A 17,470-nucleotide genomic window follows, 5' to 3' on the forward strand; every position below is an offset into this window, starting at 1 on the left:
CATAGCTGGAGTGCGGCGGCTGCGATAGCATAACGTGTTAAGGATGTGCCGCGAGAGTCCAGTGACAGGTGGATTGGCTTGTTTCGAGTTTGGTAGTCGATAAATCGGGTTCTGGAACTTTTCCTGGCTTCGACCACATGGCCTGCACAGGGACGGGGCCAGTTGTCCGCCTTGTCGATCACATTTGACCCAAGTCCTGTGCTATGGTTGAGGCAGCAAAATGCTTGACGCAGAATGACACTGCCTGCTTGATAAGTTCATGCTGCTGGCACGCGAAGACTGGTTCCCATTCGGTCCGCGTCAGTAGTTGGATTCAGCGCCCTTGCCATCTGCTTAACACGAAGGGCAGAGTGTGGGCCCACAGCTGCACCATGGGCGAGTGTGTGAGCGAAGCCTCCCTCACACCCAGACATCACGCTCTCGCACAAGGAAGGTATGCAACCATGGCGGAGCGGGGAAAGACTGGGCCCGTGTTGATTGGGGCACGTGTAACAGGGGAGGCGTCTCCAGGTTTCGACACTGCAGACCGGTAAGTCGGGGGCACGCTCGGGGATCCCCTACCGGAACAGGTTGAGGGCTTGCGAGTACTTTTGGAGCAGTGACGTTGATGCCCATGTGGATGCTGAGCAAGTCAGCTGGGAATGGAATAGATCAGGTGAAGCATCGTGAACATTCTCGAAGGCGGTGGGGGAGGGGCCTTGGGGGCCGCTCCGCTCCTCTCCTCCCGAGCGGTCTCAGCCCACGGTGACGACCAGCAGCAGGCTGAGTACAGGCGGGCTTGCACAGGGCCCCGTGTGGGGTGACCGATAGCATTGCATTTCTGCATCCGAGTGGACCCATCAGTGGTGTTGTCTCTCTGTGGGGTGCCAAACTTTCAACGGACAGACAGAAATGCAGAAAGTGGCCGAGTCGCCCGCCGTAGGAGGCCTGAAGCCGATGATGGTGAATGGATGGCCGGCTGTGCCACATTTGCCTGGCTCCAAGACATGGCCGCAGACAAATTCTAATCGGTCACAAGGCAGAGCGGATTGCCTGATGTCTGCTTAAAAGACCAACGCCAGCATGACATAGGTGTTGTGTGATCGGTGAGACAGCAGGCGAGAAGGAACAGGAGCATGCTCTGAGATGGCAGCATCACAGTGAGATTGGGTTGTTCCTAGGTGGCGTGGTTGTTGCATTTCCACCATCCCAAGAACAAAATAAAGCCGGCGAGGGTGGGAGTCGAGAGACATGGGAGACCAGAGTCTCGGGAAACGTAACCCAATACCGAAAGTGCCGTTGATTCTGGTGCCGTCTCAGGAGGGATATGTGTAACTGATGCTGCGGAGCGACCGGACACTGAACAGCAGGTCACCTCACTACCGTTGGCTCTCTGAAGCCAAGGTGGGGCAGACTTCGGAATCGCAGGTTCGCGATCGCCCTCGGGTGTGTCATGATGGGGAAGGCAGCTCTGGGGCTTGAGCCATGCATGTGGTGATGTGACAGAGCTGGTGAGAGACTGCTGATTGCTGTTCCATCAGCCTGCTCGCTGAATCGACAGGTTGATGCTGCTGATGCACAGGATTCCTGGACAGCAGGCAGCTAGCTGGTGTGGTCGCCCGTGGCTGGCCAGGCACTTGAGAGGTGTGTGTGTCCCCCAGTGTAGGACGGGAGAGACAACGACATGTAACATTGTCGCACCGTGTCGCCTCGGTTTGGACGTTTAAACACAGCAAATCTAAACAGCCTGGCAGTTGGCATTCGGGCATTGTGGATCATTGCGTAAAGGCTCGACGGCAGCGAGAGCGAGAAGCAATCCAGCGACCCGTCCTCCGACAGCTACTGCATCCACCGTGAGCCAAGGCTGTGTCTCTGATGAAACTGCAGGATCGTTGATGCCAAATTTGGGAACGGGGTTGGTTGGTAAGTGGCTTACGACGATGGATGGGAATCTGCGATGGAGGCAGCAGGGAAGGGCAGTGGGGGAGTACCATGTTAGCCGGGCTGCCCCGTACGCAGCCTCGGATGCTAACGGACACCGCAGCACGGCAGCACGGGCGCGGCGGCTGCAGCCAGACTTATTATTAGGGCCCGGCTGGGCTTAGACGAGGGGCGAGGCGAGGGCGAGAGGGGGCTTAGGGCCTGGCCTTGGCTGGCCCTGAGTGGTGATGATGATGGTGTTGGTAATGTCAGAACTGTGTGGTCTACCTTGGTAGGTAGGTAATGATCGATCATGTTGGAGGCGATGAGAAACAACGGCCACCCGCGCCGCACCTCGCCCACAAATCCAGGTGGACGAGGCCATACGCAGTTTCTAAAGATGGTTTTGGCATGTTTTGCATCTTCTGCTGGTTGTGTATGTTTGAACGGCAGCAAGCAGCAGCGTGAGGTCATCGCAATTTCGCCAGTCCCGTATTGAAGCATCGTATTGCGCGTCTGCTGTCGCTCGTGTACATGACACATACAAATCATCAATCATCAAAAGTCAATGTATGCTCGCGGGACAGTGGTAAGCTTGACTTAGGTCCAGTCCCACATGCCTACAGGTCGACTGACCGCTGACTCTGACTGGGTTGCTGGTGAAAAAAATGCTGCTAATAGTAACCGTAACACTGGCACTGACATTGCCGCCAGAGTGAGTAATGATAACGGGTGAGTGCCAGTGGTGCCAAGGACCTCGGGGGAACAACTCGGGTTCTCTGGGGACAGCATCCATGTCCCCTCTCAACGGCCCCCTTCCCCTTCATCTCATTCTCGTCACCGATGATGACTCTTGCGACCCTGGAAATTTCACGATCCGTTTCTTATCATTCGCATTACCACTCTCAATCCTCGTGTCTAGATCCCAGGGCTTTTGTGGCCCGCTCGCCGTCGTCGTCAAGACAAGCAGATGAGCTGATGTCCGTGAGCGGTTTGATGAAATAAATGATGAAGCACATGCACGCATGCGTGTTGTGTGTGTGCGCGTGTGGCGTGCGGGCGCGCGTGTGTGGGTGAAAGTGAGCTGGAAACAGCTCAAAAGGCCTCTTGCATGCCGGCCAGACACACACATGCAGACAACAGACAACAGACACACAGACAGACAGATAGACACACGAACTTTCACTGTAGGCCACCGGGCGTAGGTTTCTGTCCTGGGGGCAAAGCCGTAAGAGTCATCTCTTTGTCAACCTTGCCGTCGATGAGATGAGATGCGCCTGCACCTGCAGAGACCGAGCTAGGCAGAAACGGGGCTGGTCGGTTGCTGCAGATGCGAGGAAGTTGCAGTAACAGCACTGTAAGAAGTCAAGTGGCAGGGGGGGGCTGGCAACTACTGTGTGCGAGAGGATGGGAAAGATGTGGGCCACTCCACTCCCACCTTTGGCTGCAGCCAATCGCCTGCCAGCTGATTGCGCACGCTAGTCTGATTACGGGCCGCCAACACGTCCATTCGCTCCTGCTGATGGGCAATGAGAGGACCCCCTTCGGCCCTGCCATGCTCGGGAGGTACCTGCGCTGCACTACAGATCTGGCGCACGCCGCAGGTACCCCGTCCATGGATGGGAGACTGCCAGGTGTGGACGGCAATCTTCAAAACTGCTTCAGTGCCCGCGTCACAGCACATCCTGCGCTCCCCTTTCCCTTCCTTCCCCCCCATAGAGCAGTCAAGATGCTCGATTCCACCGTTTGAGAGATGCAAAGCGACTCCTCGTAGTCTGCTTGAGCATCTGGTTGACAGGTCGACAACTCTTCTCTCCTCAGCATCTCGTGGTTCCGGTCTGATCTTTTGCGCACTGCTCTGCTCTGCTCTGCTGTTCGCCTCGTTGTTCCCTGACCAGAATCTCCTCTCAATCGGTTCTCCTCATTATACCCATACTCTCTGTTTTGTCCCCAATCCCACCCGCGGTTCGTTTGGGCTGTCCTCTCCGTCTCCTTGTGCGGCATTCATTTGCTCCTGCGAGGACAAGGGAACAAGTCAGGCCATCCACCGACATTAATACCTTTTTCGCCCGTGTGATCGACTCACCCCTCGCCGCCTCCCTTCCTTTTTCTTTTTGTCCCTGCCGGGGCTTGGAAACCGAACCAACGACGACTTCTTTTTTTGGGTGCTGGCCGGTGTTAGTCAGTCTTGAGAGTCGGGCCAGGATCACCAGGATCTCCTGTTTCGGACTCCCCTTTGGAGTCAGTCACAGCCCGAGCCCGTACGCACGCGCTGCGCACTCGCCACACAAGCCCAGCAGCCCAAGCTAGGCCCAAGACCCCCAAAGACCCATTCTCAGGCTACCGCCTTCGCCCCCCAGCCCGTCACACTACCGTTCATTCTAGCCAGGTAGGTGCCTCCGTCCTCCCGTTGGTCCCCCCTCCCGCAGTACAGGCCGCAAGCCCAGCCCAGCCCAGCCCAGCCCATCCCTCGGACAGCCCACACTCACCCCCCTGCCTACCCTGCCTACCCAGCCTACCAAGGCCCAAGCCAGCCTCTCTCCTCATGGGCGGCAAAGGCCGGTTGCATATCCACCCACGCTGTCTTCGCCACTCTCCCTCCTATCACACGTCCGGAAGAGTCATCGAGAGACACGTAAAACGGGACTTCAACCTGCCACCACCCATCGCCGTGGCCATGGATACCTAAACCTCATTAAATGCCGGAGTGACCAACACACTGCCTGGCAAGAGACCATCCTCACCATCCTCACTCATACAATACCCCATCCTATAATCCACCGTCATACTCATCCCGTCTTGTCACCTGCCCTCAGCCTGGCCTGCCACTGCCTAGAGCTGAGTCTTCCTTCTCGCCGGGCTTGCTAGGCTCCGGTCCTCGCTTTCACCCTCCCTTTGTGCCTTTGCCTCCCGGACAACAAGCAGTTACTCACGATTCAATAACAGCGGCGTCTGATGACATCCATTTAAAACCATTCTCTTCCTCTTTTTTCGACGGCATGACATCGCCAGCAAACGGCGACTGCATCAGAAATACCGACACCTTGCGGACCTCTCCATACTCTCTCGTCTAGTGGGACTCGACATCCAACGGAATCCCTTTGGAACACAGCCTCGCGACACTCACGACTCCACCAATCCCATAACACCAATCCCGACTAGTAATATTTCATGTGGCACACGATGGCTTCCGCATAAGGCCCTTTCTTGGTTAGATATTGCGACTGGAAAACATAGAGGCTCTATTCGCGCTCGAAATAGCTCGACGACGTTCCTCCCTCTTCCTCTGCGCAACCTCGAATCAAGATGAAGCCCGCAGACGTCGACTCGCCGGTCTTCGTCACAGCCTACCGAAATGTGTTATATACTTCTTCACTAGCCTCCTCCGCAACGGCCTCCTCGGTCTCGGTATGTTCTGATGCATCGTCTCAACTCTCCGCCGATTACTCCACAACTTCCTCCCTCACCGACTACTCCGACTACCTCCCTCAATCCCGTCCGTCTCTCTCCCAGCAGAGCTCTTGCGCCTCCCTGAGGTCGAGCAGCATTCTACCCCAGGGTCTGCGCCAAAACCCCCGGCGGACTTCCAGTAGTGCGACATCCCGAACCGGCTGCCCACCCCCGTTGGTCAGACAGGTCGAGCGGAAGCACAACTTCGTCGACAATCTTGTCGGTAAGTCGTGACGAGTACCAATGCGCACTTCACCGGCCCGAGTTTTAACAGACCCTTTCGCTTTAGATTCTTCCACTCAGATCGTCGAGGCCATCTGGCCAACGTCTTCTGTGGTATGCCGCGAAGAGGCTAGCAACTCGAGCGTCTTGCCTCTGCGGACCTTTATTCAAGAGACCCTGCGCCGTTCTCGGACAAGCTACTCGACTTTGCAGGTCGCACTTTACTATTTAGTTTTGATCAAGGACCACCTCCCAGATCGCGACTTCACCATGGAGCAGACAGATGACTGCCATGCCAGTCGCGCTCTTCAGTGTGGCCGCCGAATGTTTCTCGCGGCTCTGATCCTGGCTTCGAAATACTTGCAGGACAGGAACTACTCGGCTCGCGCCTGGAGTAAGATCTCCGGTCTCGCTACCCACGAGATCAACCAGAACGAGATGGCGTTCCTTCTCGCGGTCAACTGGAATTTGCACGTCACCGAGGAGGTGTACAACCGCTGGACTGACTGCGTCATGAAGTTTACGCCGTCCCAGCCGCCATCGCCCGGATCTGGCGTTGCCCTCGTGGAGTTCGAGCATCAATGCGAGGACTTCAAGAGGATCATACTCCAGTTGAACGCCGATTTGGACAATTTGGAAGACATCGTGTCAATGGGCGGATTCACTCCTGCGCCTTCCATGAGCCCGAGGTCACTATCGCCGCGATCAGTCCTGGCTGCAGCCCAGGACAAACCGGGGCGATATGACTGTGCCACGCCAACCCCGAGAGCTTACACCACCCCCAACACCATGGAACCCGCGCCATCACCAGCTCATACCGTTGTGCGGCTACCGCCAACCTTTGGGCTACTTCCTACTCCACGTCTCACCCCGCAGCCCAGTGCTGCCCGCGAGCCCTCCCCCGGACTGGCAAGCTTGTCGCACTGTTTTGGCAGGAGCTCTTCAATGAGCCTGGCAATGGGCGCAGCTGGCAATGCGCAGATGGAAAGGTGGCCAACTACGTCTTCACCACAGAACTACTACACGGCAACCCGTCGGTCTTCTCTTGCAAACTCAGTCTCAACACCATCTTCACCCGAGTCAATGATTTCGGACACGTCCCGAACGTCTCGTTCCTCCTCAATTTCATCGGCGTCATCGCTTACCAGCGCGCCGCACACCAAGTTGGATGTGCTGGCGCGCTGCCGTTCTGCGAAGCTGTGTAGTGAGAGGTATGCGTCTAGGCCCACTATCGCGTCGGTCCCTGAAGATTATGAAGAGAACATGACTTCCTCCCCCGAGTTATACACCGGACCGGTGAGCAATGACTTGAGAGGCATGTCATTTGAGACACTTGCATCAAAGAGAGAAAGCGAGGTTGACGATGCCACCAACGATGCGGCTCGGGCACTCCAGGAGCTGCACGATAACTGGCGGCGTTCGCATGCTACACCGCAGATGGCGACTTCTGCACCCAAGATCGGTTCCAAGCGAAGCCGACCAGTTTCAGTCGACCACGGTCTTCAGGAGAATGTCCGTGGGATGTTGCGCGAACAGTACACCTCTGTAGGCTCCGACGACAGCTATCAGGTGCCGCTCCCAACCTCGTCGCACGATGGCCGAAAGCGAATTTGTTGCTCAGCTGAAGCTGCGCAGTACAGCATTTCGTCTATGCACCCTGCGATGGGAGGTCTAGGAGGTCCCGGGATGTGGGCGGGTATTTTGAATTAAATGATGGCTTGCCGCGTGGTTGCACACCCCGGCTAGTCCATTGCCATTACTACAATCACTATCACTTATATTTTTTCCCTTTTTCGCTTTTTTAAAAAAATAATCTGGAACATCGAATGTCTTGTGTTGGGAGGCTGGATGGAGGACTTGATACCACTGCTCTTTGGCAGCGTCCAGATCGATAGACCGTTTGGATGGGCAGCCAAGAGCTCGGGGCTGAAAAGCGCGTCGTTGCGTTTTGCATGCATTGGGAAGGTGTCAATTTGGGCTCAAATAGGGTTCTGCATGGGATGGAAATGGGTGGTTGAACTGTGTACGATGAAGTGTGAAATAAGTTTGCTTTTCCTGTTCGAACATCCATCTGGTGGAGTCGATGGCTTATGAAGGGAAGAGCAGCGTCGTGTGCGAGGCGTTCGGATGGGGTATGCTTGCTCGACGCTTCGTCGAGGCATACCTCACGGCAGACAAACGAGAGACAACTGGATGGGAAGAAAGTGCGGGTAGGCGCCAGAGCTGCGAAAGCATAGCAGGCAGCTAGCTCCGCTGACGATCCGCCGGACATCTCGAGTTTCTCTGCCGACACGACACGCACGACGAAACCTGCACTGGACAAGACGAGGGCCGGTCCAGCACTCGGCGATTTCCTTCAACATGAGGCCATCTCCAGAGCGGACGGTAATCCTTCCTCGGCAGCAACAGCAGCAAAAGAGCTCTCGAAGCTTTCGCCGTTCGCTACCCAGCAGCAGAGCAGAACAATTCAAGATTTAGGCAAAAACAAAACCTTTAGATTTGAGGTCGACGACTTCGAGTGTCCGTGATACACAAGAACAGACTTCTTGAGGTTCCATGAAATCCCCAATGCTACCACTACCCGCGAAACCGGGTCGAACAAGCTGAACGGGGCCTGTGCTAAACGAGGACCGCCTACACGTTCACGCAATGCCACCATCACAAGTTTCGCACGCAACTGCTTGGTATCATGGTAATCCGGCAGAACAGGTCCTACAGCCCCACACCCACAGGCTAGAACAATGAGTTCCTACCCAACCATTCAACTGGGCAGACCTTTTGCCGAACCCGGCTCAAATCCTTGGTCTGTCCGGTCAGGCGGACCTATACTCCCTCCCAGTCCCGCCGCACTGGTTGTCCCGAGTGAGTCATCCCGAGAAAAACTAACCATGGCCTCCGTGATAGGACAAGTCGGAGCGCCCACCACTCATCAAAGCAACCAACCCAAGGCTCGGGGCCAGGCTCTTGTGCGCTATCTGGAACACGCATCTGACCTGACCCGGCCTCATGTCACTGTGGAACTGAACCTCTTGGTGGCATCCTGTTGGCCGTGAACCTCCGTGCCGGGGCTGTTAGGGGCTGCTCACGATGGTGCTTCAAGCCGGGCTGGTTCGTTGGTAGCGGCAAGAGTTTCCAAGTCCAACACACCCACCACCAAGTACGGCTGTCTCAACATGAGGGACCTTCCATTTGGTCAATTCTCATATCCCGTTTGTCACATGGTAATTCCTCCTCAAAGTGTTCTCTTCAGAGGTACGTGCCCCCAAACACCACCGTGAAGCTGATCTCCAGACGGAAGGCTCTTTGTTGCTTAGATGCCAGGGCCATCTGAATCCTGTTGTAGATCTATATACATTCCGTTGTATCGGTGAGAGTTCCCCCAGAACTGTTAAACGTCGTCTTCATCGGAGTACCGCCGGGCCTCCGCTTTGCCCCTGGTTTGTCAGCTGATGCATGGGTGAGCAGGCAGAGCGTGGATCCAAACCATGACCGCAATCCTCCGGCCATCCATCGTGAATATCTCGGACAGGAGGAATCAGTTCAAAACCTGCGTCCTGTCGTATTCGCGAACAACGGCGTGCGTCAGAGCGACTGGACAAGCACTAGATAGGCAACAAGTGTTGCCGCTGCATTCTACCAGGCTTGGCCCTCTTGTCGTCCCTCACGACGCGGATAAGAAGTCATTCATGTGCAGCTGAGGGCATTAATTATCAGGCACGAATGCTCGCCTCCACATAAGCACTACAATTTCCTGTCAACCGCAGCCGTCCCCTGTGGAGTATCATCTTGGCCCAGGCCGGTTGGGCCGGATGGGCCGGAGGGGAGCCTGGTACGTGCGTTTGATGCTGGCCCTTCCCCCTCCTTCCCGCGCGCGTTAGACGGCAAGACTGCAAGATTTGGCAAGGGTCACATCACAGATCGCGATCCTGGGAGGGGACGCAATAGCTTATGTGTGTGTGTGATGCTCGATCAGATCACTTCAGGCTACTGGCCGAAATGGCTTGGCTGGAGTCAAAAGGTCACAAGACTTGACCGTTTTTGGCTCCGGCGAGTGCTCTAAAACCTGGTGTCGGCGAGCCGAATGCAGAAGATAGATGAAAGTAAGCAAAGCTCCTCGAAACATCTGTCTCACTCCCTTGCCATGATGTGATGGTCTGTGTGTCTCTTCTTTCGTCCCGGTCGTTGGTTGTGGAATCCAGTCCTTTTCGGACCATGCGCACGACGTCACGCTTCCGGAAGGCCGACGTAGGACGGGAACGTGTAAGGAGGGACTTTTGCCTGATGGTTCCAACCTCTGCGTCGCAGTCTGGCTGTCATGTTCACAAGACATGCTGCCAGCTCATGGGCCAAGGGATGCACGTTGTGGTGTGAGGAGACAGGCTACCTTTGGAACGTGTCACTTTATTTCAGTGACCGAATTCTCTCCATACTGTTCTGTGACGGCAGTTCACCCACATAACAGTCCCAATATGCTTCGCGTCTTCCTTCCGGGTGACTCACTTTGAGAAAACCACTCGCTTTCGAAGCGAGTTTGCTGGAAAGGCCTGTGACTTGAAGAGACACGTAAGGTAGAAATTGATTCTAGGACAGACCTCACCCTGAGGACGGGCGTGGGGTAGCATCAAATGGAGTTCTAGACAAGGAAGTTCTGGTGGCACAGAAAGTTGTAATTCCTCCGGGTGTGCCCACCCATCCTGCCTCAGCGCTTCCCGGTGGCCTCACACATTGACAGCAGCTTGCGTACCGTCGTCAGTTCCGTTGTTGCTGTTGCCGCTCAGATTGCTAGCCGTGTGTGCCTCCTTTGGCAGTATCTCAGCTCGAGTTGCCGTGGTCTCCAGTCCACGAGAGCACTTGTCGTTGCCCCGTGCCGACACCAGCTGAGGCGAGCCGGGGGAAAAGAATAGGGGAGAAAAGCAATCCCCTATGACTGTGCTGAATGAGCATCCAGTCGAAGAGGCGCATCTCGTATGTGCGAGCCAGCCCTTTAGCTCGTCCTGCGTAATTTTCTGCACGAGAGACCGTCTTGTGGCTCTACATCTTCACTTGGCCCATGTGGTGTCTGCTCGAGATGGGACGGGACCAGTCCTGTCCCATCCATAGCCTTGCTTATTCTATGGCGAATATCTGCACGGGAGCAGGATCAGACGAGGCTGAGACCCGTAGTTGCGTGCCAATGTCGGCAACAGTTGCCGGAGTTCCTGGTAGGGATACAAGCTGTCTGTTGTGGAGAGCGAGGGCAGACATCTTAGAGGGAGGGAGCGGCATTGTGGGCATGAAACACGCCGCTAATATGTGCATACGCATCAGGGCTTCTATTTGAACCAAAGAAACCACCTCCCTGGTGCCTCTCGAGGAGAGAAGATTCTTTCGTGTCCTTTTGCGTCTTCTCCACGAGGCTGAAGGCCGGTCCGACCAAGAAATGCCGTCCCTTACCCGAACGCGAGATCCACATCAATGCGTTCTGGCGAGGGCACAGGCAAGGCTTAGCGCACACGAGGTCGTCCTCGAGCACTGAATGAATGCTGTTGGCAGTTATGCATGTACTACAGTACAGAGCGTTCAGGGGTTTCAGCTCAAGTTCAAGGAGATGAGCGGGAATCACGTCTTGAGGGAGTTGATCACGACATCAGTGACTGATTTGTAGACTTCAAATACCCGCATAGCACAGTTGAGCCCCTAAGGCCTATGCATTGGTTCAGCGTCTGTCATGGCAGTATTGGTGCTCAGAAGTGAGACCTTCACGCGGCGGCTTTTACTCTGCTCATCACGAGGGCAGTATAATGAGCGTCGCCGGAACCAAAGTGGAAGTGCCCGATCCCCCTTCTATGAGACTTAACAAACGGTGCTACGTGAGTGTCTTGGGTTTCTGAAGCTGCGGAGACAGGGATACAGGAAAATCTGATCATCACAATTCACTGAGTGACAGTCAAAGCAAATGAATCCAGGCTGTTGATCAACTATCAAAGATGCTAGTCTACTTGAAGATGTAAACAGATCTGACGGCACATGACAGGAGACATGCTGCATGCCCGAATCAGACTGCCGACCAGACTGGCCATTAGGATCTTCGCAAAGTTTCTACCACCAATGTGCTCAACAACCTTGCCGCGAAATGCAGGACCGAAACCAGAAGACAAGAAGAGCTTCCCTCATAAAAAAGTCTCTTCCATCAAACTCGGGGCATCATTCAAAGAACGCTGCCATACTGCCAGGAACCAGGGGACAGAAGAAAGGCCAACTTCCTTACCAGCCACCACCACCAGTGGAGGCACCACCAGTCTCCCAGCCACCAGAAGCAGCAGCAGAAGTCTTCTCACCACTACCCCAGGCGTCGCCGCCATCAAAGCCGCCGCCCCACGCATTTCCAGTGCCGGTACCGGCAGCAGCACCAGAAGTGTCACCACCACCACCACCCCAAGCGTCGCCGGCATCGTCGCCGGCACCCTCGCCCCAGGCTCCGGCATCCGCGCCTCCCATATCATCATCTTGCTCCGAAGGGAACTGGAGATTCTTGAGCTCCTCGCCCTCGGGCATGTATTGCTGCAGGAACTCGGGGACATTCTGCTTGGTCTCGAGGAGAGTACGAACCAGAACCGCGGCCAGCGGCTCGTCGCGCTCCGTGTAAAAAGATGTTGCCAAGCCGCGGTTGCCAATGCGACCAGTACGACCTAGAAATAGTCAGTTACGAAGGACAAAATCACTTGTATCACGAGACTTACCAATGCGGTGGGTGTACTCCTCGATGCCACCATGGTCCTGGCTGGGAAGATCAAAGTTGATGACATGGCAAACGTTGCGAACATCAATGCCACGGGCGGAGACACCAGTAGCAATCATGATGGGCATGGTACCCTTGCGGAACGCACGCATCGCATCCTCACGCTCAAGCTGGGTTCGGTCGGCGTGGATGGAAGTGCAAGGCAAACCACGGTTGAAGAGAAAGTCATCCAGCTCGTCCGCGGAGCGCTTGTTGTTGACGAAAATCAATGTGCGCGCTGGAGGCATTGAGTGCAGCAGATCGTACATGGCCTGACGCTTCATGGAAGGATCAGTCTGCACAATCGTCTGCACGATGTTCTCGTTGGCTCGGCCCGCACGACCAACACGGAAACGAACGTGCTCAGTGGCCAGGTGAGTCATGGCGAGCTCGCGGACACGCTTGGGGAATGTCGCCGAGAAAAGCAGGTACTGAATATTGCCCTCTTCCTGCTCTGTGTAGCATGTCAGCCAAGAAAGAATCAGAACCAACGCTATGCGGAAGACTCACCTCCACCACCGAGAATCTTGTCGAAATCTTCCTTCCAGTCATCGTGAAGCATCTCATCAGCTTCGTCAATGACCATGAACTTCAAGCGGCGAAGAGTCAAGTTCTGCGGGCGATCCATGAAGTCCAGGAGACGACCGGGCGAGGCAATGAGGATGTCGCAACCCTTGCTTAGCTGATCGATCTGGTCACGAATAGGACCACCACCGTAGATGACGCAGGGACGCAGCATGCTGCGGTAGCAAAACTTGCGCGCCTCCATGAAGATCTGGATGGCAAGCTCGCGGGTAGGCACCACGACGCAAACGAGAGGCTCGGCGCGAGCGGGTTGGTCGATGCCAGGTCGGAATGTAGCCGGGTTCGGACGCGGCGCAGCAAGCTTCTTCGCTTTTCCCATGAGCTTGTTCAAAATGGGAACGAGATAGGCTGCAGTCTTGCCAGAACCTTGTAGTTGTGTCAGCCCTTGGGTACAGTGCGCGCCGATGAGAGAGGATCTTACCAGTCTGAGCGATGCCGATGACATCGTGGCCACGAGTGATGGCGGGAAGACAGTACTTTTGGATCGGGGTGGGAGCTCGGTACCCAGATAACTCGATGTTCTTTATCATAGCCGGATGCAGACCAGCCTCGCTGAAGCGCATGATTGGATGGATCTGAACAGGACCCTCTTGCTCGAGGTCGACCTGGGCCATGCTAGAGGGCTGTTAGCTGGACATTCCATATCAGGGAGGCAAAGGGCGCACAACTTACCTGGAGAAGTCGATGCCTGAGGGGAGCTCCCGCTTGTCAGCGGGACCGAAGAGCTCCTCCTCGAGCTCCGGGAACTCTGGGCCGAGGTCACCCTCCTCGCCATCCCAGTGGTAGACTCGCTTGTTTCCATCGAAGTCGCCGCCACGAGCATCGGCGAATTGGTCGTAATCATACTTCATGGATGGAACCCATCCATCGGCGCCAGCACCCTCAGCAGCAGGGCCGCCGCCGCCGGGGGCAGCCTGGGCGGACTTACCATCTATGGGATTGTTGGCGGAGCCACTGGCAGCCTCAGTGTGGCCGTGGCCGTTGGTGTCAGGCAGGGCGGCAGACATGGCAGCGGTGCCGAAGGAGTTGTCGTTGGGCTGCTGAGCAGAGCCCCAGCCGGAGCCGGAGGCATCTTTGGGTCCCCAACCAGAAGACATCATGGGCGAAGAAGATTGAACTATCCGGGCTGAGAGGAAGTATGAGCGCACAGAGAACACAGGATGAGAGGTCAGAGATGGGGCAGAATTGTGGCCTTGCATGAAACAGGAAGACGAGGCTGAAGGAATCAAACTCAAAAAGGAAGGGCAAAGCAAGCGCAAAAACAGCCTCCAAGAAAGCTTGACAGAGGATGAGGGCAAGAGGTCATGTGTTAAGATAAGCAGGCGGAAGGGGGATACTAACTTACCAGAAAGGACAATCGCTCCAAGTGCAGTTGCAGGCGCACAGCTGGAAAATCAGTCAGATCAAGGAGCTGCAGAGGCCGTTAGTAGGGTGCTGGTGGATTTGGGTGGCAAAGACGGGCTCTGATAGAGGGCTATGCTGAGAGGCAGTGAGGAGGCAGGTTTCCCAAGGTTGTTCTCATGGACACGGTACCTTGACGGACAAGATGAAGGAAGACAAGCTCATGACGCGGGAGGGTAAGTGCGATGGAACTCGGGTGGGGAAAACGTTAAAGAGCAAGGAAGCAGGAGAAAAGCCTTGTGGAGTGCTCGGAAAGAAACAGGCGTGAGGACAAGTGGAAGGACGGTCAAGACCCGTGATGATATTTGCTGAGAAAGGAGTTGACAAGTTGAAGGGCAGGGGAAGATGAAGTCAAAGGCGTGGTTGGAAAAAGGACAACCTACCTGCAGGCAATGTTTGACGAGACGAAAGACACAAGGCAGTGTTCAGTCTCGGGCGGTATTGCCTAGGCAGGCAAGAAGTGGATGAGAAAGGATGGCGAGACCCAAACAGGCAGATGCCTTGCTGGATATGATGTTGCTTGTCCCAAGTCCGTGAAGTAAACGGGGTGACGATGTGGGCGCGTCACAGCAGGGAAATTCTGGGGTGGGGGAAGCTGTGGATGCCAAAAACAATTGCGACCATTGATGGCAAAAGACGACCGGGAAGGGAAAAGGCCGATGCCTAGGACGCGTGTGCTGAGGCTGATTGGAAAGATGGGTGTAGGTGGATGAGACAGACCTTGAGTTCATGATGGAGGTTGGGTGGTTTCAGTGTTGACGGTTCACGGTTCACGGTTGACGGTGAGGGCGAAGGACACTTGCCCATAAATGCTGACCAGAAGAAGACGAAGCGGTGCTTACCTGAGCCTGATGACCGAGAACCAAAGCACGGTTGACGATGATGTTGGATGTTGATGGACGTTGTCTTCTCGAGGGAGAGCGAAGACAGTGTCCGTTGTGGAAAGAAGGGGAAGTGGGAAAAAAAGAAAAGTCGCGGTCGAAGTGGTCAACGCGAGGTGGTGTCACGTTTTGTGTGCGGCTTCAAGGGTACTGGGAAAGGTTACGGTCAGTGGACCAGATCGATTGGTTCGGCGGAAGCTGGTAGAGCTGGTGGAAGCTACCTGAGGTGGGAGCCTTAAGAAGGAAAGCTCCCTGATGGAAAGGTGTAGGCCGGGGCCTGAAAGGTGAGAGATCAAGGATCTCAGGCATCTGCCTACATGAGAGATACCTAGGTACAGGGCATGGACGGAGGTACTAAATGTGGTTTCCAGGGTCTTGAAGCCTGCCTAGGTAGGAAAAGCAGTCTGAAGGTGGCAGGAGCAAAGGATGCCAGGCGCGTCGAGATACGGTTGAGTGGTCGCAGGAAGGTGTGTTCCAGGCTGGCACCTTCTTTGTGTGAGAGCTTACCGTGCAGTATGTAGGTCCCTCTGACAACTCGTGCCCCGTAGCCACAGATGACGATGATGAAAGTTCGACCGCGTTGCCGATGAAACACCGACGTGAAGAACAACTTCGAGGCAGGGCGAGATCAAAGAGGGCACTGTTCTCTGCGGTCTTGTCAAAATGGCCCAGAAGTGAGAGCAGTTTGATACGATGGGCGAGCACAAAGCTGTGAGATGATTTGTCATGGCAGGAGGCCTGAAGGAATAATATGAGACAAGAGCCGGCTTTGCACTTCCAGCGTGGAACGTGGGTTGTCAAGGAACAACACGGTGCTGCCACGTGGATTTTGAACCAGTATGAAGAAAAGCCAGGACTGCTCAGGACTTGCACACGGACAAGAGATTTAGGAGTAAGCGCGGAATGGCTCAAGGACACACGAGGAATGCTGAAGACAGAGACACAGCATCACTGAATGTAACTGCGCATGAAAGTGGGAAACGCGCACCTGAATACCTCAACGTTTAAGTCCCGCCACGGTGATAACGCTGTACCGTGAAGAACGGATGTGTAGCAGCCGGTCACATTTCTGCTGTGCCATTTTTGACTCGACAAACCGATCACCAGTCCAACTCCTCGAGCTCGTCATGCTCATACCCCTTAAAGCCCTCCTCAAGAGCCTTGGCCAAGTCTGTGGCCGCTCGTCCCGCCGGTCCACCCTCCATTCGGGCCTGGGCGGCTTTTTTATCCATAAAGTCCCTCAAAGGCCACAGTGCACGTTGCCTTGACTCGGTGTCCGCGCAAATCTCCCCATCCTGCGGTGGGCCAAACAGCTGCAGATATCCGAACGGGTTCGGCCCCTCAGGCAATCTGTAGACCTGGTCCCAGTACTGAGCATCAGTCCACGGCTCGACCGGTGGCGGCTTCTGTAGGCCCAGCTGGATGAACTTTGCCAGAGCCGCCATCTGGTGAGCATACGCAGACCCGCCCTTGTCCGCGCCAAAGGTCGTCTTCGGCGCCGAGCTCCAGCCTTTGCCCGTGGCGGCGGCGGATGACGCGGAAGCGTTCCTCCAGCCCATCATCGCCACGAACGCGTCCAGCGTCTTCGTCCACCCGCCGGCAACGTCCAGCAGCTGATCCACCGCGACATCGAGCAGCCAGTCCATGAACTTGAGCGCGTCGTCCCTAACCTCCGCCGAGAGGTGTAGCATTCCCAGGCGGACCCATTTCACGACCTTGTCCGCATGAGGTTGGATTTCGTAATAGGGCAATGCCTGGAACAATTTCAGGAGGCTGCTGCGGATGGCTGAAGAAGTGTCCGTGATCAGTGGTAACAATTTGTCGAGAAGAACATATGCGCCGACGGGGTTGTTTGGCGGTGTCGACGTGAGCTGGCTGATGAGGTGAGAAAGAGCCTCGCGCCGCTGCTTGTCAGTCCGGGAGGTAGCTAGTGATAGATTATGCTTGAATAAAGCAACGTCATCAGGGGCTGTCTCCGAAAGGGACTGTTGGTTGACGACGATGGCTATGATCAGAGTCAGCATCAGTTTTCTGGGCTATCTTTGTGCGGTGAGAATTGTTCGTCGGTGTGGGATGAGTGATGCCTACATTTTGATTGGAAACTTGTATCTGTGAAATTCGAAGACTTCGGTTTTGTCTTGCCAACCTTCAACTTGGGTTTCTGCTCTCATGTTAGGGCTGGTGGATCATGTATCCCAAGGGCGTGAGACATGCCTGAAAGTCCTTCTTCTTTTCCTTCTTTTTCCTGGCACTTGAGCCCATTTTGACTTCATTG

General features: G+C 55.4%; 3 protein-coding genes across 3 annotated transcripts; 1 reads left to right on the forward strand and 2 right to left on the reverse strand.

The window, feature by feature from the left end:
• Nucleotides 1-5,205: 5,205 nt before the first annotated feature.
• On the forward strand, nucleotides 5,206-6,776 carry INS49_001479 (uncharacterized protein; the record flags this gene model as incomplete). The annotated part of the gene is made up of 4 exons (XM_043162306.1): nucleotides 5,206-5,307; nucleotides 5,536-5,572; nucleotides 5,639-6,451; nucleotides 6,553-6,776. The coding sequence occupies 4 exons, from the start codon at nucleotides 5,206-5,208 to the stop codon at nucleotides 6,774-6,776; spliced, it is 1,176 nt and encodes a 391-aa protein (XP_043030812.1).
• A 5,038-nt stretch (nucleotides 6,777-11,814) lies between these two features.
• INS49_001480 (uncharacterized protein) lies at nucleotides 11,815-14,013 on the reverse strand (the record flags this gene model as incomplete). The annotated part of the gene is made up of 5 exons (XM_043162307.1): nucleotides 11,815-12,239; nucleotides 12,291-12,782; nucleotides 12,839-13,279; nucleotides 13,335-13,528; nucleotides 13,586-14,013. 5 exons carry the CDS (start codon nucleotides 14,011-14,013, stop codon nucleotides 11,815-11,817), a joined length of 1,980 nt encoding a protein of 659 aa, XP_043030813.1.
• A 2,282-nt stretch (nucleotides 14,014-16,295) lies between these two features.
• INS49_001481 (uncharacterized protein) lies at nucleotides 16,296-17,457 on the reverse strand (the record flags this gene model as incomplete). The annotated part of the gene is made up of 2 exons (XM_043162308.1): nucleotides 16,296-17,200; nucleotides 17,406-17,457. 2 exons carry the CDS (start codon nucleotides 17,455-17,457, stop codon nucleotides 16,296-16,298), a joined length of 957 nt encoding a protein of 318 aa, XP_043030814.1.
• Nucleotides 17,458-17,470: the final 13 nt, after the last annotated feature.

This window comes from Diaporthe citri (assembly GCF_014595645.1).
Source record: "Diaporthe citri strain NFHF-8-4 chromosome Unknown scaffold_1, whole genome shotgun sequence".
In the NCBI taxonomy this organism is placed as follows: Eukaryota; Fungi; Ascomycota; class Sordariomycetes; order Diaporthales; family Diaporthaceae; genus Diaporthe; species Diaporthe citri.